General features: G+C 51.6%; 1 protein-coding gene across 1 annotated transcript in view; it reads right to left on the reverse strand.

The window, feature by feature from the left end:
* The window catches only part of PDPK1 (3-phosphoinositide dependent protein kinase 1), a 75,332-nt gene that overhangs the window by 35,068 nt on the left and 16,056 nt on the right, over positions 1-24,208 (reverse strand). The window contains exons 2-5 of the mRNA XM_082713425.1: positions 8,098-8,364; positions 4,876-4,918; positions 4,479-4,616; positions 128-272 (exon numbers count right to left, since the gene is read on the reverse strand). Of these exons, the coding sequence (XP_082569551.1) occupies positions 128-272; positions 4,479-4,616; positions 4,876-4,918; positions 8,098-8,364 (593 nt within the window). The remainder of the gene's footprint in view (positions 1-127; positions 273-4,478; positions 4,617-4,875; positions 4,919-8,097; positions 8,365-24,208) is intronic.

The raw sequence follows: 24,208 nt of genomic DNA on the forward strand, positions 1-24,208 counted from the left end.
GCGTCACCCGGCTCTAGGAGGCCCCGTGAGTCTCAGCACCGGGTGACGTCAGCTTCTCCTCAGTTCCTACCAGGAGGACTCCCATCCCTCCAGGCACCCCCGCAGAGCTGAGCCAGAGGCCTGGTACCTGTGAATGATGCCCTTGCCATGCAAGTACTCCAGAGCTGACACCATCTCGGCCGTGTAAAACCGGGTGCATGTCTCATCGAATGAGCCAATTTTGCGAATGTATTTAAGTAGTTCTCCATTTTTGGCATAACTAAGACCAAAGTCTAAATGTTGCATCGTTAAGGAAGAGTACAAAAGTCATTTTTTTTAAACTAACCTTACAGCCCCATAGGAATATTTTTAATTAATGAAAACTGAAGGTACCCGTGTCCCGAGACAGCAGTCCCGCTTCAAGTCAGGCCCTGTTGTGATCACACCCACAGCTGCTGGGGCTGATAGGACGCCCTGGCCCCAGCCCCAGGCCCAGGCCCCAGCCCCAGGCCCAGGCCCCAGCATGGGTTTCTCCCTGAGAACACAATGACACACACTCCACGGCCCGACTGCTCCTTCTGGACCCCACCCTCTCCAGAAGGTGACGGGCTCAGGAAAGCGAAGCCACTGGAGCAGAGTGGCCAGAGCCTGTGGCCCACGTGCCTCTTGGCAGGCTTCAGCAAGGAGAAGGGGGGCCCCACCCTAATTCAGCCTCCAAACCTGCACCACGGTGGGCTCAGAGCATTTACTGAGCACCAACCACATTCACAGTGTGCTAAGAGTTCATTCACGTAAAGGTTTCTCAAATGCAAGCTCCGGTCCAAGTACGAAGTAACAAGTCTTGTAAGAGAGCTGCCATTTTATTATCTTCTCAATTTTATCAACAGGAGAAACAGAGAGACGTTTTTCCCATTCACACTGTGGTGTGATCTGCTTCCATTCTCCCTTCCCAGAAGGATTATAGGCTGGAACAGTAACACAGCCCATACACCAGCTTCCTCTTAGAGGCTCCGAACATGTGCACCTATAAACGGAACCGTGCAGGCTGACTTCACAGCTCCCTAGCTGCCAGGGCCACAGCGACAGGAGTCTTCATTGACCTAGCTAGTGGCTCTGAGGCAGGAAGGGGTGGCCCACGCTCGAGGTCTTCACCAGGGCACTGTGGGCTCCCATCGAGGACAGTTTAATGCTGCAGGGCCATGAGGACAAGCCCAGGATGGAAGGGACCAGCGAGCAAAACTGCCTAAACCTGTCCCTGATTCAGCCCCAACCATGACCACCCACGCCCTTCCAACCAGGACAACAGGAACCTGAAGGAGGGAATGCAAAGGGTCCCAGCCAGACCCCTTCACAGCTCACCCTGCTGGCTCCTCTCCAGGAAAGGCTGGTGTCCACGGCCCCCTTGGCAGTGGCCCCACCTGGACTGGCCACTAGCCTGAGCACTCAGGAGTGCCAAGGAGCCTGCAGCAGACCCGAGAGGCTCGCCTCCATGCAGGGACAGCGCCTCTCTGAGCTTCACGTGGTTTACCCCTTTCTGACCGCTTCTGGAGTTCCTGCTTCCTGGGTGAAGGACACTTCTAGTTCTTCACTCAGCTTGAGGCTAAGGCAACCAAAGGTTCTGAACATAACAACTGTTGAGGGTCCTGGCTCCAAGCCCACATTGTCTCCAACCACACACCTGCCTCATCCCCAGAAGTATTCTCTCGCACCGCCTGGGTCCGCCTCATAGCCCAGAAAATTTTCCCCTCCCTTGGCACAGCCAGTGGCCCAGGACAGCAAGGAGGAAGCTGCTCTCTCCCAGGAAGTGGGTGAATTCCCAGAAGGATGTCACAGACCAGGCCTGTGACAGAGCCCGGTAAGCTAAACCCCTGTGCTTGGCAAAGGGACCTGGCCCAGAGAGGTTAAGCAACTGACTCAGGGTCATGAAGCCAGGAGGGACAGAACTGGAGCCCAGCCTCCTAAGGTTTAGAGCACTACTCCTGTCCCCGAGCCGCAAGAGGAGACACACGATGATATGCAGTCAGTCCAGACAGCCTCACAGGTGAGAGAGACACTGAGCAGCCTCGAAGAAGACTCTTCAGTGTCCTCGGGGAGCCATAAGCAGCGACGGCAGAGTGGTGGGGACACGGCTGATGCTGGAGCCAGGCAGAAGCACACGTTCTCTAACCCTGAACAAACCAGGCAGGACCCTCTGCCCTACATGCCCGTGGCTATGACACCCCTTGACTGCTCCCCCATGAGGGCGGAACCACTGGGCAAAACGCACCACAGGTGTTGCCAGGACCTCCTCAGCTCTCTCTCCTGAAACTCCCTTCCCACCCTGAAACAACCTGTAGGGGGGCCATTCCACAGGGGAGACCCAGGGCCCAGGGGCTTGGCCACTCCACAGCCCCCAGCTGGCCGCCAAGCAACCCACACTGGAAACCGACCAGCCCTGCGCCCCCCAGGTCTGTCCTCTCCACTCATGGGCAACGCCCTGCCCCCTATGTGCCGGTCCCTGTGTCAGGGTGACTCGGGCTCAGGCCTCAGAACTTTTCCCTGCTGAGGGCCCGCCCTCCGGTGGCCGGCCAGCCTGCTGATGCCCCCTGCCCCCAGCCCTCAGTTTGCACACTGCCCTGACTCCTTACCCAGCAGCAGTCAGCACCCACAGATGCATCAAACGCCAACCCCACACACACCTCCAGCCTGGTCTCACCCTCAGTCTCTTCTGGCTCGCTCCCAGCACCCCTGGGCACCCCAGCCTGAGGCCCCACACCCAGGAGCCAGGCTGACTGCACCGCCCCTTGCCCAGCCCCCTCACAGGAGCCTTCAGGGTGGCACCAGCCATGATCACAGCAAATGGCTGCTCTGCTCTAGCCCCTCCCGGCTCCTGGCACACTTAGAAAAAAATCCGTAATTCTTATCAGGCGTCTAGGGGAGGAGAAGCTGGCCCCTGACCAGCCTGTCACTCCACCAGCACACCAGCTTCTAGCCCTCACTCTACCCAGGTCTCTGGCCGAAGTCCATGTCCCTGCAGACCACCAAGCTACGAGAACAGCACTCTCCTTCACCCTCTTACCTGCCCTCACTGCCCTGGCTCCCTCAAGTCTACTGCACAGGCACTGACAGTCTGGGTGTGTCTAACTGCTCCTGGGTACGCAGACTCCATGACGGCCAAGCCTTCTTCACCTTTTCACCAGCATACCCCCATTGCCGGGCACTCAGCAAGTACTTCTCAGTCAGCGAAAGGACAAATTCGGCCGACAGCTGAAGGAGCCAGAAAATGGTGCTGGGGCCGGGGTGGGAGAGGGAACGGGAAGAAGCAAAGTTCTAAACGAGAAGAATCTGTGTAGAAAGAGACAGGGGAAAGCCTGGGGAAGGGGGGCAAGCCAAGCCCTTACGGGGACTGGCTCTGTAGGAGTAGGGCACAAGCTGAGGACACGTGAGGGTAAGAGGGACAGAATTAAGGGGTCGAGGCCTGAACAAGCCCTGAGGCAACTCCACATGACAGCTGACCTCTCGGTGCAGCAGAAACCAGAAGAGAATCTACTGGAACTGGGGACAGAGTCACGAGGGCACAGAGGGGCTGGGCAAGTCCTGGTTAGGAAAAATGACAGGAAAGGGTTGTGAAACGAGGAGAAACTGGATAGCTAGGCCATGCAATGGGCAGGCCCTGGGATGAGTGAGACAACACAGTGTGGTCTACCCTGGAGACCAGAGTACCCTGTCTGCCCTGCTCCCTAAGCAAAGATAAAAGAGGGGGAAAATCACTGCTCCAGGGGTTAGGGGAGAAATCAGGGAGCAGAAGAGGCCCTCAGAAGAAGCAATCAGTGGTGTGTGACAGCCTTGCTGGAGAGCCAGAGGCACTGGGTGACCAGAGCCATGCACAGGCAGAGAGCAAACTGAGGTGGGAGCCACGGGGAGGACGGAGGGCAGGAAAGAGGGAGGGAGGCTGGATGGTCTGGGGAGGAGAGCATTCTGGGTACTGTGGGAAAGACTCTGGACTCCTGTGGGTGGCTCCCTGGACTTCTCACTTGGGGGCGACGCCTGATAAAGCTGTCCCTTCAAACAGACCCCATACCCCTGGGCCAAAGAGAGCAGAGAAGGGCCCTGAGCACCCAAGATCCTTTTCCCTCCCTCACTGCCCTGCTTTGATCGGAGGACCTGACATCTGATGGATATCCCAAGGACACCAGTTAGAGGAGGAGGGAATGCCTCTGAATAAATGTCTAGCAGTCACAGGGTTAAAAATCCTAACAATCCTTTAGATTGTTTATGAACAAAAAACCTCAGAAAGGTTTGTGATGTTTTCTTTTGAAGTAACATTCTACTTCAGTGAACACCAGCAATCCCAGGGGCTCCCAAAGCAAAGTGACGTGAATTCATCTGCATTGAGAATATGCCACCCTGTCCTTTCCAGGAAAGAAACGACTTGTGAACATACACAGAGGGGCCATGACTCCAAAACCATACGGGGTCACTGGTGTGACTTCAGAAGCCTCTGACTGTTCAAAGGATACATAGCTTTTCATCATCCTGAAATGTGAAGTAAAGTTTAACAAAGAACGGGTGATCCAGGCGTGACATCACGTCTCTCTCTCTGGTTACATACGGGACCTTGTTCTCTTTGATAATGTGACGTTTCTCTAGAATTTTAACTTAAAGTAAGAGAGAAGCAAGTTACTACGATTGATAATGGTTTAAGAAAATATACTAAAAACAAAACTCATCAAAGTAACTGATACAAATCAAAGTTTTTCACAAAACCTACCCACCCGGTTTGTGTTCTCTAAGACCACCAGCATCCCACCCCTGAAATCAACACAGAGCCTCCAGGTGCTGGGAGGCCGGGCTGCCGCGCGCTGGCACACGCCCTCGCCTGCACCCCGGACACACAGCCCCGGGGTCAGTACTTACTAGCATATTCCCTTGAGGTTGCCAGTTCTCGGGCCAGGACAACCTGGTTTGGGAAGAAAAGAGGGAAAAAGAAGAGAAAAAAAAACACTCAGTATAACCCGGGCATCAACTCTCACAGGTTACCTTGAGGCAAACCACACAGGCTAACCTGCCCCCACCATTAAATTACATTTAAATATTAGAAATTATGTTAAAACATATTGGTCCTGTGCTAAAAATCTGGCTGGATGTTAACGATGAAGTTACTGTGTTCTAATAAACAGCAAATGCACAGATCAATCAGGGTCCTCAGAAGGCTTTCCGTCTCTGCTCCTGCTGAGTTCCCACGCGCAGTGACGTATGCATTCAGGAATATCCGGGACTAACGTCACCCCCACAAACAGAGACAGAAACAGCAAATAATAGCCCAGATGGGTCCTGGGAACGCCTTCAAAAAATAACTTTTAGAATATGTTCTCAGTGTATGTTCACTGTGATAAGCTGCCCTGAATTTGGGCTTTTACAAAGAACTGTGACCACACATTTCAGTGGGTCCTGCACTCGGGGACGGTAAACCCTGTCCCTGCTGTCAAGGGCCCAGGAAACCAAGGCCCATGAGGCCCACGGAGAGTGCCCCCTGCACAGCGCGCCTCCCACCTAGGATGCAATCCCACACCTGGCAGGCTTTCTCGGCCGCACACCTAAGGCCTATAGTCACACTCCACCTTGCGAACAGAGAGCCAACAGGGCACAGCACAATGTGGAAAAGAGATTTCTACACAAGCAACCTTTGGCACAAGTTGCCACCAATTTCCACAGGCCTGATGAGGTCCGTTGGCCAGGAAGCTGGGGCACCCGATCCACCACAGCCAGCTGAGGCGGATGACGCCCCCCAAGACACCTGCAGGAAGGATGGTCCGAAGACCAGAGTGCAGATGGAAACCTGTCCGAATCCAGGGGGATCGCTGGGCCTCCCCTCAGGGAACACCTTCGGAGGCCGGACTCATCGAATTACAGAATTCTCCAACAGACTCACCAGAAGCTATCTGGGGAAAACACTGTGTGAAACGACCTGCAATGATTAAGAAGAATGGGTTTGGATTGTATGTGCTCAAAGGGAAAGATCTCAGAGATCTTGCCAAAGGAATGCACCTGTGTGGGCTGTTCTCAAGCACTGGGGCATGTGTTTATGAAATGTGAAGTTTCTTCACAGGAGCATGTGCTAGCTACAAGGAAGGCGGAAAGAAGAAGAAAGAAGCATCAGAAAGCACTAGTACTTAACGAGATCTTCTCTGAAGTCGGCACTTAGGAAATCTCTCTTGTGTGAATTCAACATTTCACGTGCAGGTTTCCCTATGGGCACAGAGCAGGGAGTATCCCTCTTCCAGGGAAAAAGGCATGACGCACCCCTCTGTCACTGTGGAGCCAACAGCAGAGCTCATCGGGATGTCAACATCATCCCCAGGGGGCCAGGCAGCAGCAGGCTGGGCCTCCACACCCTCCGGGGCCAGGCTTGGCTAAATGCAGATCCTGCTCAGGCTGGGAACAGCCGCTTGTCCTCTCCCCTCCCCTAGAAATCTAATTTTAAGTGGTCTCTATTTCCGGAGCGATGAGGAAGACCTGAGGGTAGCGCATATCATCTAAGGCCCAGAGCATTGGGACTATACACAGCGCCAGGAAGGAGCCTGCAGCTCCCGGTGCTCCTCCCGGGCACCCGGCTTCGGAAGGCGCAGGGAGACAAGCATCACAGCTGGGCCCTTCCAACATCAGGACTGCATCATCCAGAATGGGCGGGGCCTACTTTTATCTGCTGTGCAGACCCACAGACAAGGGGGAGTTTCATAAATAAGTCCTCATTTGTGAGTCGAGGTAAATGTCCATGAAGCAGAACTGAGAGAGGGAGAACGCTGCTTCTTTTGCTGGACTCTTCAGTAACTGTGCAGAACAGCCAAGGTTCTTTTCAGAATAGTTTCTTCTTTCTGAGAAGATCTGTGAGTACCAGAACAACCGGGGACTATCCTCATAGTTGAAGACTATTATCATGTGGGCACAACTGTTTCGTAATTTAAACAGAAACGGCAAATAAAAAAATCTAAATTTAAAAGGTAAGGGGAGGCGCCTGTGTCGCTCAGTCAGTTAGGTGTCTGCCTTCTGCTCGGGTCATGATCCTAGGATCCTGGGATCGAGCCCTGCATCGGGCTCCCTGCTCCCTCTGCCCCTCTCCATTTGAGCGCGCATGCTCAGGCTCACTCACTCTCAAATAAATAAACAGAATCTTAAATACATACATATATATATATATAAATACATACAACTATATATATATATTTGTTCCCCATGTGTGTATATATATACACACGTGGAACAAAAAGTTAACACTGATTAAAACCAAGTTGGGAACATAGGTGAGCTATAAAACTTGATGTTCTTCTTTATATTTTGTGACATTTCATGAATGTAAAAAGAGAAAAGGGAAACAGGTTTCGCATGAGGTTTCTCCCCAGAGGCCAGTCAAGAAGGCCCCAGCCATCTGCAGGGCATGCTGGTACCCAGGCCGCCCCCGAGCCTGCGCAAGCCCCCGGCCCCATCACAGCCACGTGGGGCTCCCACCTCCGCAAAGCGGCTGCTCTGAACCTTCACTTCTTTGCTTGAAAAGGAAAAAAACACCACAAGATAGGCACAACTGGCTCAGGTAGCAAACAGAGGTGCTGACTGAAACGGAGACCGAGAACCTGGAGGCTCACAGGTCTGGGGCTGTGCCTCCAGCAGGGGTCAAGGCTGTGCTGTTTTATGCATTGTTTTAAATAACAGAGAAATAGTAAAGGTCATTAAATGTTTCCCGAAAGGTCTGAAGAGACATTGATACTGACACTTTCAAACGAAGGGAGAGCAAAGCTTCCAAGATCGTGCTGACGGGATACAGGATGCAGGATGAAATCTGTCGATGACTGGTTAGGGTAAAAACTAACTGCATCAAACCCCAAACCAAACCAAGAACAGAAAGACCAACAGACAGATGCCTTTTACAGCTTTCGTCTTCAAAAATCATGGCGTAGGGATCTCACCCACGTGACTCACCTGGTGGTAGGCGGCCCCAAATCAGCCTCGCAACCAGAGTCAAGACCCTTGCCTGGGGAAGACCACCACCCAGGTCACGGGGTCCCCTAGCTCCAAGCCCTGAGGAAAGGCAGCCTTCCCAAGGAAAATATAGTCATTGAGGAAACAGCAGCAGCAGGTACTCACTGTGGAAAAAGAGCCTTCACCAAGAATTTTCCCAAATTTGAAGTCTTCAGGCCGTTTCTTCCGAGGCTGTGGCGGTGGCTGGGCGGTGTGCTGCAGGGAGCTCGCACTCGGGCGGGGCGCAGCTGCGGTGCTGTCCATGGTAGGGCCCTGTCTGCTGCCGCCGCTTGGAATGCCAGGGGCCGTGCCGGACTCAGTCTGGGTCCTCACCATTGATGGGGACGGGCAAGCACATAACACCACGCTGGACTGAATAGGAACGGTGTCGTACTGGTGGACACAGGAAAGAGGGGTAAGATTCACAGTGGCTCACTTTTCCTACATGTATGAACTGAAGTGGTAACACTGTTGAAATATGAACACCAAGTACAGGGCAAGGCATCTGATGTTCTACCACAGGGTTCAGGCCACTGCTCTCCTGCAATCCCTTCCCTGCTCAAATCCCAGCCCCCACTCCCCGTTCCGTGTGCCCAGCAACCCCACCATCCAGATCCTATCCGCCCTCACTCTCCTCCATCAGCACCCAGTGACTCTCCCTCCAACCAGCCCCTGCCATGGCCAGTTGGGTCTTCCCATCACGGCCCAACCTCAGTGCCCCCAGCAGCCAGCCCCAGCCCCCAGAGGAAGCCGGCCCGAACTCTGACCACAGCATCCCCACCCAGAGCTCCTCACCGACTCACCCACCCACACCTCATACAGGCTGGACACATGGAAGGTACTCAATTAGGGCTTGAACACACAGACTGGCTTAAAACTGCACAATGAAACAGAATTTTAACCTAGCAGTGCTAGAGCACGGAAGCAGAACTTCATGGGAAGAGGACTCCAGGACTGTCAGCTGTACATGAAAGCTACAGCTGAGGGTGCCTGGGTGGCTCTGCCAGTTCAGTGCCGGACTCTTGAGCTCAGCTCAGGTCAGGATCTCAGGGTCGTGAGTTTAAGCCTCATGTTGAGTCCTTACTGGGTGTGAGGCCTACTTCAAAAAGAAAGTTAGATTTGGTTAAATAAGCTTCTCAAAAAAGACAGCAGTGTGGGGCGCCTGGGTGGCTCAGTGGGTTAAGCCGCTGCCTTCAGCTCAGGTCATGATCTCAGGGTCCTGGGATCGAGTCCCGCATCGGGCTCTCTGCTCAGCAGGGAGCCTGCTTCCTCCTCTCTCTCTCTCTGCCTGCCTCTCTGCCTACTTGTGATCTCTCTCTGTCAAATAAATAAATAAAATCTTTAAAAAAAAAAAAAAAAAAGACAGCAGTGGAGTAACTGGTTAACACCTGAGAAACCAGCTGTTCTAGAACCCAGTGGCTCACTCCAACCAAAGGTACCTCCAGGCCAGGTAGAGTTTCTGGTTTTTAAATTATTTAAACAAATTCAAAATTTAGCAAATTTTATTTTTTTTTAAAGATTTTATTTATTTATTTGACAGAGAGAAAGTACAAGTATGCAGAGAGGAAGGCAGAGAGAGGGAGATGCAGGCTCCCTGACGAGCAGAGAACCTGATGCGGGGCTCGATCCCAGGACACTGAGATCATGACCTGAGCCAAAGGCAGATGCTTTAACCCACTGAGCCACCAAGGCACCCCCAAAATTTAACAAATTTTAAAACTTATTCCATGGATCTCTACTAACTCCCCGGCTGGCTTCTTTGCAGAAATTGTAAGCTGGTCCTAAAATTCACATGGGACACAGAACAAACAAGCTCAGAAATGAACAAAGCTGAACCAGCTTACCCACACGAACAAGGTGGTCACGCAGAGAGGAGTGGAGAAGAGTTTAGGAGAGGAGGCCTAGATGTCTACAATCTTCTTATATTTGAGAAGGGCACCATGACCCTTAGTGAGTAGGAACATTCTTTTCAACAAACGCATAGCCACACACAAAAAGAATGAAGTCGAATGCCTTTCCTGTATCATATACAAAACCTAGCTCAAGTTTACCAAAAATATACACGTAAAAACGAAAACTATAAAACTTTTAAAAGGAAAATATATGAGTAAATCCTCCTGACCTTAGCAATACCTTCTTAGATATGAGACCAAAAGCACAAACAACAAAAAGAAAAAACAAAACAAAACAAAACCACGGATCAAAGGGACTTCACCAAAATTAAAAACTTCTGTGCTTCAAAATCACCATCAAGAAAGTTAAAAGATGGGGGACGCCTGGGTGGCTCAGTGGGTTAAGCTTCTGCCTTTGGCTCAGGTCATGATCTCAGGGTCCTGGGATAGAGCCCCCCATCAGGCTCTCTGCTTAGCAGGGAGCCTGCTTCCTCCTCTCTCTCCACCTGCCTCTCTGCCTACTTGTGATCTCTATCAAATAAATAAATAAATTTTTAAAAAATCTTTTTTTTTTTTTTTTTTTAAAGAGAAAGTGAAAAGATGGGGTGGCTCACTGGGTTAAGCCACTGCCTTTGACTCAGGTCATGATCTCAAGGTCCTGAGATCCAGCCCCAGATCAGGCTCCCTGCTTAGAGGAGAGCCTGCTTCTTCCTCTCAGTCTGCTGCTCTGCCTACTTGTGCTCTCTTTCTATGTCAAATAAATAAAATATTTTTAAAAATAGTAAAGTGAAAAAACAATCTACGGAAGAGAAGAAAGTATGTGCAAATCATGCATCTGCTAAGGGACTTGTATGCAGACGACATAGAGCTCTTACAACCCAATTAAAACACACACACACTCACTCACACACACTTAAAAACCAGGCAAGGGATCTGAATAAACATTTCTCTGAAAAGATAGACAAATGGCCAATAAGCACACGAAGAGATGCCCAACAGCACCATCACTATGGAAACGCACATCAGAGCCGTGAGGAGATTCCTCCTGACACCCACGAGGGTGCCAGCATCACACAACAGACAGTAACAATTGCTGGTGAGGCTGCGGGGAAGTCGGGACCTCCAGGCACTGCTGCTGGGCGTGTGACCTGGCGCCGTGGTTTCGGCAGACAGTCTGGCAGTTCCTCAGGAGGCAACAGTCACCACGAAAGCAAGGAATTCTCAGCCTAGGTGTGCACCCGGAGACAGGCAAACCTATGTCCACAGGAAACTTGTATGAAAATGCTGACAGCAGCAGGACACCTAATGGCCAAAAGGTGAACACAACCCAGATGTCCACCAACAGATAAATGGATGAACAAACGCAGTCCAGCCGTGAAAACTGAGTACTGTTCAGCTATGAAGAGGAAACACTGGTACATGCTATGACTTAAATGAACGTGGGAGACACCATGCTCCTTCAAAAGGGCCAGACACAACAGGCCACGCACTGTGGGATCCCATGTCCATGAGCTGTCCAGAGGAGGCAGACCCACAGACAGAAAGCAGATGGGTGGTCTGGTCATCAGGGGCTGGGGGCAGGACACAGGGTGGGGGGCGGTCTGTTAATGGGTCTTGGGTTTCTTTGTAGGGTCTTGAAAATGCTCTGGAACTAGATCGTGATGATGGCTCTATGATGCTGTGAACACACTAAAACCCACTGAATTATTTAAATAGGTGAACTGCACAGTCCACAAACTGCATCTCAATAAACTGCTAAAACAGCTGTATCACATATGACTGCATTCAGTTATATACAAGAGCTCATTCAAATTTATAAACCATCAAGACTTTAGATGAAGAAATGGACAGCAGAAAGGCACCAAAAAAACTCAAGCCACCAAGAGATGAAAACATGCAAGGTGGTGACGCCTGGGTGGCTCAGTGGGTTAAAGCCTCTGCCTTCGGCTCAGGTCATGATCCCAGGGTTCTGGGATCGAGCCCCACATCGGGCTCTCTGCTCACCAGGGAGCCTGCTTTCTCTTCTCTCTCTGCCTGCCTGCCTCTCTGCCTACTTGTGATCTCTGTCTGTCAAATAAATAAATAAAATCTTAAAAAAAAAAAAAAAGAAAAAAGAAAACGTGCAAGGTATCCAAAGACACCTTAAAGAGACCAGAGATGGCACTGGATGTTTGTGATTATGGGAGAGGATGGAGGACAGACAGATACATAGTAATGACAATTAAATATGTTCACCACACACAGAAACACCAAAAGCTGGCAAAGCCACGATAATACAAGGCACCTCTCTACCTGCGGCTGGCACCACGAACCCATGAAAGCAACGTGGTAATGTGTGAACGCAATGACGGAACAGTTGCCAGTGAGACACAAAGAAATACTACAAAGGTGGGAGAAGAAAAGAGGAGAAATTTAGGTGGGCATTAAGAAAGGGTTAGACACAGGGGCGCCGAGGTGGCTCAATGGGTTATGCCTCGAACCCATGAAAGCAACGTGGTAATGTGTGAACGCAATGACGGAACAGTTGCCAGTGAGACACAAAGAAATACTACAAAGGTGGGAGAAGAAAAGAGGAGAAATTTAGGTGGGCATTAAGAAAGGGTTAGACACAGGGGCGCCGAGGTGGCTCAATGGGTTATGCCTATGCCTTCGGCTGAGGTCATGATCTCAGGGTTCTGGGATTGAGCCCCGCATTAGGCTCTCTGCTCAGCAGGAAGCCTGCTTCTCCCACCCCTCTCTCTGCCCGCGCCTCTGCCTACTTGCGATCTCTGTGTCAAATAAAATCTTAAAAAATAATAAAAACGAAGAATTAGATGGGGCACCTAGGTGGCTCAGTCACTTAAGCGCCTGCCTTCAGTTCAGGTTGTGATCTCGGAGTCCTGGGATCGAGCCCTGCATCGGGCTCTCTGCTCAGCACGGAGCCTGCTTCTCCCTCTTCCTCTGCCCATCCATCTTGCTCGTACTTGGTCTCTCTCTCAAATAAATAAATAAATAAAATCTTGGAGAAAAGAAAAAAAGAATGAGATAGCCTTAAAGTTAAATCAGAAATACATACACACTCACCCATAAGCACGAAGACTGCCCTTCCCAGCTCTGACTCTGGAGTGTTCCAGCAGTGACATCACGAGCCTACCCACAGCCAGACTGTTGGAGAACTCCACGAAATGAACCCAGAGCGTCCAGACTGCTTCGAACAGCGCTCCCCATGAAAAGAACTCAGGAAAACACACTCACACACACAGACAACACAGGGCAGCAGTTAACTCCATGTCTTAGAACAGAAAAAAGAGAATACAGTACCAGAATCCCTTGCTATGTCTGAAAAGGAGAAGGCCTTTGTAGGAGAAAAGAGTGGGGAAATGGCCTACAGGGGCTGTCACTAGCCAAGCTGTGATCCTGCAAACCCTGAAAAGAGATCAGCCAGTACAGCTAATGAGAGTAAGCCCAAACGGGTCCTGAGTCTGTAAGGGTGCACACAGGTGATAAGAAGTCTGTCACTACTCTAATTATAAAAGCAGGCTAATTACAATGGAACATTTCATTTTATAAATCTGAGTAACTAAGGGACTGGTCATACAGAGCTCGGTTTCTTATATTGTTTGTTCATAAAGGATAGACATTTCCTCTCCATTTAAACAGGGAAAGGAGACACACAGGAAACTGAAGAAACCAGAGTCCTGCAGAAAGCGTGCCACACACAGGAAGGACAGGCGGGCCTGGTAGCCAGGGTGACAGCTCAGCCACCACAAGAGGAGAGCCAAAGGACAAACTCATCCTGAGATGCACTAAACACATCAAGTCAAAAACCAATCTAAAGAGAACATCTTGTGCCCCAACACGATGAGGGCAGAGGCAGAGAAGGCAGCAGCGGGTGGCAAGAAGAGGCAGGAGACCGGGCAGCACCCACAGTGCTGCCTGAGCCCCTCTCCCTGCAGCAGGCCAGCCCGGGAAGCCTGACTCAGACAGGGTCAGCCCTGAAGACACACTATGCCCAGCCAAGGAATCCCCATCAACGCTGGGGGTGCACCACGTATAGGTCTGCGGAGAGCATCCAAGCTGCAGGCAAGGAGCAGGCCTACCTCGGACATACTGGGGGTTCAATTTCAGACCATGGCAAAAGAGTGACTGTCACAAGAAAGTGAGTCAAACGAACTTCCTGGTTTCCCAGTACATATAAAATTATGTGTATGCTCTACCATGGTCTATTAAGCATCCAGTAGTATTATGTCAAAAAAAACAACGTCCATGCCTTAAATAAAAAATACTTTATTGCTAAAAAATGCTAACCATCAGGAAACCTAACTAGCTCGACTGCCGGACCATGAGTTCAAGCCCCACAATGGGTGCACAGAGCTTACTTTAAAAAAAGAGAGAGAGGGGCGCCTGGGTGGCTCAGTGGGTTAAGCCGCTGCCTTCGGCTCGGGTCATGATCTCGGGGTCCTGGGATCGAGTCCCGCATTGGGCTCTCTGCTCAGCAGGGAGCCTGCTTCCTCCTCTCCCTCTCTCTGCCTGCCTCTCCATCTACTTGTGATTTCTCTCTGTCAAATAAATAAATAAAATCTTTAAAAAAAATAAAATAAAAAAATAAAAAAAGAGAGAGAGAGAGAGAAAAAGCGCGCGCGCACTATCTTCTGAGCTTTTAGGAAGTTGTAATCACTAATCGCGTATCACCACAACAAAAATGGTAATAACGAGAAAGTTTGAAATGCTGTGAGAATTACCAAAATGTGACGGAGACACACAAAGTGAGCAAATGCCATTGGAAAAAGGCACTGACAGACTTACTCAGGGTTGTCACAAACTTCCAATTCGTTACAAACACAGCATAGCACCAGTGAGAGGGAATAAGGAGGAGCTGCGCTGTGACCAGCACGAAGACATGGCCCAACACCCAGTCCCAGTGAACACGTGGAGAATGACTGACTGGGTAAAAACACCTAAGAGAATCTGAGTTTTTAAATGAAGCACACAGCACAAATGCGACCAGCGGGACAGGTCCTCCAGCGGGACTGCGAGCCCAAGTGCACCCTTTATTTATGGAAAGTGGCCGGGTTCTTGAACACCCTACGGCTCACACATTTCACAACACTCCACCGCACACCAGAGGGTACCAAGGGTTGGACCAAGCTGTGCCCTAACGGTTTGTTCCTTTATAAGAAAGCGTGCAACTCAACAGAAGCATAATCAGATCCAGTAACTTCCCGCCAGAGATGAGCAGCAACTTCTCTGCTCTCGGGGACAGTTCAGTGGGGAAGAGTCAGTGTGCAGGCAAAGGTCCAGCAGGAACCGTGACAGGCCTGGACTGTCCTCGTAAGTCAGGCCAGCTACACAGCCAGGGAGGGCTATGCACACAGAGCCCTGGGCACTCATGGGACTCCTGGACACAACTAAGGATACCTGCTTGCTGGACCTCCAGGGTCATCCCAGGTGTAGACCCTCAGGCCCAGGGCTGAGGAGGACACACACAAGGGAAGGGAAGTGGGAAGGAGCCAGCACTTCCAACAGCACAGTCCCGGGCATGACAGTGGTGCTGTGAACTAACCTGGCCACAGGCCCCCATGGGGTAAAGGAGGGGAGAGTGAGGCCTGTCTCTGTTGTCCCTACCCCCACCCCTGTACCTGTCCCAGCAGTGTGTAAATCAGATCAACATGACCTCACCTCAGTCCACATGTATGCCCAGCCTCCTGGCAAGCATGCCTCAAGAAGACAGCACGAGACCGTGACACACACCGCTTTTAATTCAAAACCAACAAGAGAAATGCTGACCAAAAAACCCCCTGAAACATGAAGTTAATAAAGACCGACATTAGGACCGGCTGATTCCTGAAAATGTTAATTATGCGTGAACAAGATTCCGGACTCAATGACAGTTCCAGCAAAGGCACTGACATATCTTCATGTGGACGGGTTGGCACAGGTGGGGGACAGCCCATGGCTTCTTCAAGGTGGGCAGAACCTCAGGACTGGGATGTGTGGCAGGAGACATCCAAGAGCAGTGAAGAGTTTGCCAAAGGTCAGCCACAAGGCCTGAGGCGGCCGCACACTGCAGGGAGCAGCTGTCCATGGCCACAGACAGCAAGAGGGCACTGAGGACCGGGGGGGACAACCCCCACCCAGCAAACTGGCTGCAGTGAGGACAAAGCAGCCTGATATCAAACACTCCGCAAGGGACACTAAGAAGGAGGCTGGCTGCAGGAGCACTTACCGAGAAAAGCGGCCTTCAGCACTGACATCCTGACTGCAAACTGCCCAACACCAACAGCAGACCCCCAGAACGATAACCAGGCACGTCTGGTGAGACTCTGGTTTATAAGCACGTGCTCCCGAGAGCTTTCTCTCATCAAAGTGATGTATGTGGCTGTTAAAAGGTCTCCAGGAGAGATCTCCAAGTAGAGCACTGCCCCCTGAGAGGTCCCCCTAGGCAGGGCAGCCCGTGGTACACGCCTCTGCCTATTCCCAGGCTCTGGGGCACACTGGAAACTAATGGGTCAGGTTTTTGTTTTTTCTAAGATTATTTTTAAATTTATTTTTGTGGGACACCTGGGTGGCTCTGTTGGTTGGGCATCAGCCTACTCTGCCTACTTGTGCTCTGTCAAATAAATAAATTTTTTAAAGGATTTTATTTTTTTATTTGATACAGAGAGAGATTACAAGTAGGCAGAGAGGCAGGCAGAGAGAGGGGGAAGCAGGTTCCCTACTGAGCAAAGAGCCCAATGCGGGGCTTGGTCCCAGGACCCTGAGATCATGACCTGAGCCGAAGGCAGAAGCTCAACCCACTGAACCACTCAGGCACCCCAATAAATAAATATTTTAAAAAAATAAGTAAAATTTATTTTTTGCAAGAGAGGGCAAGCACAGGCTCAAGTGAATGCACACAAGCAGGGGGAGAAGCTGACATCCTGCTGTGCAGGGATCCCTAAGTGGGACTTGATCCCAGGATCATGACCTGAGCGTAAGACAGATGCTTAACTGATTGAGCCGCCGGGCGCCCTAATGGGCTGTTATGGCGGACGCAGACCTGACCCAGCAGACCCTGTGTCACGGAGCAGCGTGTGGCCTGCTGCTGCTGTGGAAGTAGTAAGGCATCATGCTAGAGACGTCCACTCCCATCCTCTCCGCCACTGGTCTGCAAGTAAAGGCCGTACGCACCACAGAACAAGCCCAGGCCACATGAGCAGGTGTGAGAGGAAACTGCGATTCGAAGGTCAGGCGGTGTGCATATTCGCCAGAAGTGGCAGAGAGCTGCCGGTGGAGGTGTGCAGCAGCCACTCTCCCTGCACACCCACAGTGCCCGAGGGCCCGCGGTGCATCCACACACCGGATGAGGGGCCTCCAAGTCTGAGGCTGCGGCAGCCCAGGGCCAAGCACATCTGATCGGCCCACACGTGCTACCAAAGCCCCTTCCCCAAATGAGAGCCTGCTCCCTGGCCAGGAGCACTGAGTGTGAGAACAGCTCCATCTCTTGGCTGCCCCAAAGTGGGGCTCATCCTGGGAGTCACCAGGGCCACAAGGAAGCACAGCCCGCTACGGGGGAGCCGACCACTGTGAGCCCCCGGTCTGAGGAACTCTGCGGCCACTGACACATCTTCTATTCAGTGGTTCTCAAGTGGGGTGGTTCTGCCCCCAGGGGACCCTCACAGTGTCCAGAGACTTTCCAGGGGAGAGAGAAAGTGGTGCTGCCTCTGGTAGGTAGGCACAGAGATGCTATAAACACCCCACAACGAACAGGACGGCCCCGTAACAGAGAATAATCAGGTCTGAGCGACCACAGTTCCTGGGGGAGTCCCTGCTCTATTCTGGTAGACCCCATGCTCCCTTCCCCAGGAAAAACCCCACCAAGTGTTCAGTGACCCCCCCCCCCCCCCCCGCGAAAGCATGTAGCCTCGGGGCCTCCCCCGAGGGCCCTTGGAGCAGAAGGGAGAAGTAAAACCACCAGGAGCTGGAAACCATGGAGAGCGACAGGTGTACCCAGCCTGAAAAAAGCAAAAACCCTAATGCCACGTTTGGGGAACAAGAAACCCCCATGACCTAAGAAGTGTACACGGCAGTGCTGACGAGGCTTCGTAGTAAAGCCTCGCAGCCAGGGGTGTGGCTTCACACTCAGCAACACCAGACTGGGGCAGAAGAAAGCACACGGCCAGCATGCTCCCAGCCCTCCTGGCCCAGTGGCAGTGCAGGGACTCAGGGCAAGTGGCTGGCTCGGAACTGGAAGAGATGGACTGGAGGGAGCGGCCCATGGGCATGTGGGGAGTAACCCCCACTCTCAGCAGCCAGACCCACATTCAACCTCCAAGAGGGTAAGAACGGCAATCCAACAAAGATGCCCGACTCTGAAATACCTCCACACAACCCCCGGCTCTCGGGAAAGCAGTCAGCAACTCCCACGGCAGCTGCAAGGCCTGGGCTGGGGAACCGCAGAGGCACGAGCTCTGGCTTTCTCATTCAGTTTCTCCAGGACTCTGGGCTCTACTGGCCAACACACAGGTTTTGGCTGGAACTCTGTTGACAACGCTGTTTCCAAATGCCAGCCTTTGACATTTCACTTGCTGTAACATTATACTCAATCATTTCTGTGATTTAAGATATTTTTTAAACTAATGAAATAAACTCTCAACTTGGAGCTGGAAAAGTAAAAACAGCTAGGAGCCCACTTTGATGGCCAGAGAGAATACCATTTACCCCACGGTAAAGCAGGCATATGCAAAATAACACATCCAGCCAGAACTGGCACACGAGGAGAGAAGCAGCTGAGCACGCCTGACCTGCAGCCTCTAAGCCTGTCCCAGAATGACCGCTCCCGCAGGGAAGCACCTCTCTTGGAAGGCGCCCCCTCCGCTCAGACAGCAGGTAAAGGGAGGGGCATAAGCATAGGACAATCCCGGACAACTGGGTGGCTCAGTTGATTAAGCATCAGCCTTCAGTTCAGGCCCTGATCCCAGGGTCCTGGGAGCCCCACATTGCGTTCCCTGCTCATCAGAGAGTCTGCTTCTCCATCTCCCTCTGTCCTTCCCCACCCCCAGCTCGAGCTCACTCTCTCTCACAAATGAATAAACACACTTAAAAAAAAAGACTTAAGACAATCCCACACACATTATTCTTAGCACTGTACCCTGCAGGTGGTCTAGGACTGACATCTTGGGCAGAAAAACACTGTGTTCTGTATACGTCACAGAGACTGTCACGAGATAAAAGCTGAGACCTGGTCTTCCCCGCCTGTAAACACAAATGCACCTGCTACTCTTACCTTTCCTGGCAAGTCCTCCTTGCCCGAAAGCGCAATTCCAGTAGGAGGCTGGAAGGCCTAAGGAAGGCTCCCCTTTAAGAGACCTGGGGCGCCTGGGTGGCTCATGGGTTAAGCCTTTGCCTTCAGTTCAGGTCATGATCCCAGAATCCTGGGATCAAGTCCTGCATCCTGCTCCCCGCTCAGTGGGGAGTCTGCTTCTCCCTCTCCCTCTGCCCCTGCTCCTTCTCTAATAAATAAATAAATAAAATCTTAAAAGAAAGAGAGAGGGCGCCTGGGTGGCTCAGTGGGTTAAAGTCTCTGTCTTCAGCTCAGGTCATGATCCCAGGATCCTGGAATCGAGTCCCGGATAGGCTCTCTGCTCAGCAGGGAGCCTACCTCCCCTTCTCTCTCTGCCTGCCTCTCTGCCTACTTGTGATCTCTGTCTGTGTCAACTAAATAAATAGAATCTTTAAATTTTTAAGTTAATAAGTAAGTAAGTTTTATCAGTTACTATCAACCAGTCAGTTACCTTACTGCAGTGCTGGCAGCTGGCTAAAACCGTTAGCTGGAGCTGAGCGGAGCTGCACCCACCATGCCTGCTTTGGTTTGGTGGCTACTGAAGTAGACAGCTTGGCCATAGAAAGAAGAGAGAAACAGGGCACGGACTCCAAAGATGGAGACACAGGAGGGTGGTGAGTGGCCCTGAGGCCAGGCTGAGCAGGGGAGGGGAGAGGACATCAAGCGCCTCCACGCAAACCAGCAGGCAGCACACAGTCACCCCCTCCAACCTTTCATTCTCAGGCCCCACTGCCTACCCCCCCGGCCCCCCGGCTCAGCAGATTCTGTTGTTTGCCACAAATCAGAGCACATCCAGCAACCCCTGTCCACAGTCCTGGGGGTAAGGGAAGCTCCAAGACCTTGAACCCACCCAGTGCAGACAACTCGGGCTATTGGGGAGACTCTGGTAAGTCCCTTAAGTACACCTTCCTCTCCAAAGCCACGGGTTCTCTGTTACTTCATAGGAACACACATACTCATTTTGCCCATCCCCCCCCCTTTTAAAAGATTTTATTTACTGACAGAGCGAGTGTGTGTACATGGTGTGGTCCGCGGGGGGGAGGGGGGCAGAGGGAGAGGGACAAGCAGACTCCATGCTGCGCAGGGATCCGGACACGAGACACCATCTCACAACCCCAAGATCATGCTCTGAGCGGAAACCAAGAGCCGGACGCTCAACTGAATGTGCCGCCCAGGCGCCCTGCGCATCAGAGTTTCTTAAAGGAGGTAAATTAATTACATCATTAATCCGATTACTCAGAAAACATTACCACTGTGCTTACAAGGGTCCAGGGACATGGCCATAAGGCAGATGCGGTCCCTGCCCCTAGGAAGCTACATTCTTACAGGGTTATGGGCCTGATGTCATTTACAAAACTGGCTGGCCAAAGCTGGGAGGGTGGCCACGACAGAGATGGGCCAGTGCTGGAAGCACGAGGCAGCCAAAGCAGATCTCTGGCTGCCATGGGGCTGAAGCGTGAGCTGGCAGGAGGCGCAGCGGTGGGTGTCTCTCAGGTGCTGGCAGTGGTCTCGGGTGGAAGGCCAGGGTGCTGGTGGCTTAGACACAGCTGCATGGCAGGGAAGAAGTATTCACGTACAGAAAGTAAAATGTAATGACAGCTAATCATGCATCACACTTTTTCAAAGACTTATTTATTTTAGAGAAAGAGAGAGAAAAAGAGAGAGAGTGCATGCTTAGATGGGGGTAGGGTGGGGAGAGAAGAGCAGAGTCTGATCCAGGCCAATTCCTTAACCCTGAGATCATGACCTGAGCCGAAACCAAGATCCAACTGCCTCACCGCCTTCCCCCAACCCCCGGTGCCCTGCATGCATCATATGTTTTAAAGTTTCACTTTCCTCTAATGTTTCAGATTCAAAATACAGCAGCTGTCACGAGTCAGAAAGAAAAGCCAGTCATTCTGAAATCAACATCCACGTGAGGTGTAGAAAGAACTCTGGATTTCTGAGATGGCAATAACAGATGCTATGAGACAGAGACACAGACGGACACACCAGCTCTGCCATTACGTGATTTACGTGAAATGCCAGAGCCACACCGCAGCTTCCGCAATCTGAGGCAAACTCAGTCCCCTCAGGACCACTCTGCTCTACCCACCTGACATCAACAAATGTTCACTGAGGGCCTACTATGCGCCATGCACTGCCCTAAGTACTAGAGATACAACAAAGAAACAAGCCAAGCCCACTCCCTACACTCTGGGGCACCTGGGGGGCTCCGTGTCTGCCTTCTGCTCCGGTCACGATCTCAGGGTCCTGGGACTGAGCCCCAGGTCAGGCTCCCTGCTCAGTGGGGAGTCTGCTTCTCCCTCTCCCTCTGCCCCTTCCACATGCTCATGCTCTGTCAAATAAATAAATAAAATCTTTTTTTTTTTTTTTAAAGATTTTTTTATTTATTTATTTGAGAGAGAGACAGTGAGAGAGAACATGAGCGATGAGAAGGTCAGAGGGAGAAGCAGACTCCCCGTGATGCTGGGAGCCCAACGTGGGACTCGATCCCAGGACTCCAGGATCATGACCTGAGCCGAAGGCAGTCGTCCAACCAACTGAGCCACCCAGGCGCCCCTTTTTTTTTTTTTAAAGAGTGGCTACATTCTACTATGGCCCACAGACACTCCAAAAAACAAACAACAGGTAGTGTTAGTGTTGGACAATGATAACTACCATGAGAAAAGAACAGCCAGAAAGGAAGACAGTAGTATTTGAGGTAAGCAGTTGTGGGATGTGCAAATTTAAACATAGAAGCCCTTACTGGGTAAGTGACATTGGAGCAAAAACCCAAGGAGATGGGGGAAAGCCCTAAAGAAATCTGGGGAGAGCCATCTCAGCAGAGGACTGGCCAGTGCAAAAGCCCTGAGGCAAAAGCACCTCTAGACTCAGCAGCCCAGTTGACCCAAAGTACAGGCCACCTCCAGACAGAACCCCTGGATGCCAGGCAGAGACCTCAGTGTCCCTGAAACACTCCTTCTGGGGTCACTTCTGGTAAGTTCTGGGTACCTCAAAGTGCAGGGGCAGGAGCCTGAGAAATGAGGCTGCCCAGAAGGGCCTAAGCATCTCCTGATCCAGACTGTGACGCTAGTCTAGCGCCAGCCGTACTGTCCTGAATCAGTCCGGGGTTCTGAGATGCTGGCCACCAGACCACTGCTGCTCTGGTGTCCCCTCTGCTCTAGCAATTATGGGCATAACCACACAGGAACCTCTCATAGGCAGCCTTCCTCCTTCATGGAATTCTGCAGTTTCCTTCCTGCCTCAGCCACCACATGCCAGCCAAGCACGTCCATGCAAAACCAGCTCTTGGGGACACCTGGGTGGCTCAGTGGGTTAAAGCCTTCTGCCTTCAGCTCAGATCGTGGTCCCAGGGTCCTGGGATCAAGCCTCACATCGGGCTCTCTGCTCAGCAGGGAGCCTGCTTCCTCCTCTCTCTGCCTGCCTCGCTGCCTACTTGTGATCTCTGTCAAATAAATAAATAAAATCTTTAAAAAAAAATCAAAAAACAAAAAAACAGCTCTTGGGGCCCCTCCCTGATGAAGATGTTTTTAGGGTCAGACGGATGCTTGTCCTTGATTAATTTTCCTTCTGTAGTTAAGAAAGATAGTCACAGTGTGACTCTTTGAAGCATTTAAGCATCAACTGTGAAACAAAAAGCCTAAGAGAAAAGGCCCTCTTCCAGGTGAAAAGTCCAAATGCTTGTTATTATAGTTGTTACTCTTAAAAGCTAATTTCTTTTCAACATCTCAAGGTAGCATTCAAGCAGCATCAATAGCACGCACTGAGGCAGTCTGCCACAATCTGGGGGACACAGGCTGACTGGCAGCCCCACAGGGTGGGTTCTGGTCCTGAGACACCCCCTCCAGCTAGCCAGCACTCCGCCCTACAGAGGCACAGCCCAGGGATCCCAGGTGACCCAGGACCTGCCGGTGAGTCATTCCCTCCCAGCACAACCCAGTCAGCTTGCCACCCATCTGATGACCCAAAACTGCGATAAGTAAATAGTTCTGGTTACTCCATAGCTTCTGAAATTTAAATTTCTAGAGAAATTTCAAGTAACAAAATCCTAGTCATGCCTATCCCCCAAACCCATCCTCCCTAATCAAATGAAGCTGACCACAAGAGAAGGTTCTCCAGAACACAGCCCACAGGGAGTTAGGATCGCTCGCCTTTCCCATACACACGCGCACACCCCAAATCCACGCCCCTTACACCCCAGGAAAGGCTGGGTGCTGCCACCTGCTCCACCAGCTTCACACGGTGGGCCAGCCTACATCAGTGCTGCTCCTGCCCCGCCAGCACCGCCCCCACCAGCATGCCCAGCCCCTACTGTTCCTCCCCCACTTCCCAGGACCAGCACCCCCACCCCGGAGCTCCCCTCCCTCAGAAGAAGATCCCCTTCTGCGTTTCTCCCTCCGACCTCCTGCGTGGCTGGTCAGGACAAGCTTCAGCAACTGCCTCACCACCGAGAAACGTGGCAGCTACCTCTGTGGCTGAGATAGCTTGAGAACGAGGAAGGACAGCTGTTCTCAACTGAACCTGCCTCCAAGAATCAGTGTCACCAACTTCTGGCACCGTGAAGCCTCTGGAAAAGGGGTCACCATGTCCCCCCCAAGTCCTCTCAACATGACTCTCAATCTGTACAGATGAGTGTGCAGACAAGGAGTGCCACCTGCTGTGCTCACCTTACCTTTTCCGAATGGGGACCACAAGCTGCCCTTCACAAGAGCAACTCTGACAGGAAGCAAACATGAGTCTTAGCTGATTCCCAGGGGCACCTGGCGGCTCTGACGGTTAGGCGGCAGGCTCTTGATGTGAACCCCTATGCGGGACTCCATGTTGAGTGTGAAGTCGGCTTGAGTTTTCTCTCTCCCTCTGCCCCCCAACCGTGCACATGCACAAGCACATGCTCTTAAATAAATCTTTTTTTTTTAAGGTACAACATCTATGTATTTTTTTAAAGATTGATTTATTTATTTATTTATTTATTTGACAGACAGAGATCACAAGTAGGCAGAGAGGCAGGCAGAGAGAGAGGGAAGCAGGCTCCCTGCTGAGC

Source organism: Mustela nivalis (genome assembly GCF_964662115.1).
Source record: "Mustela nivalis genome assembly, chromosome: 19".
Lineage (NCBI taxonomy): Eukaryota > Metazoa > Chordata > Mammalia > Carnivora > Mustelidae > Mustela > Mustela nivalis.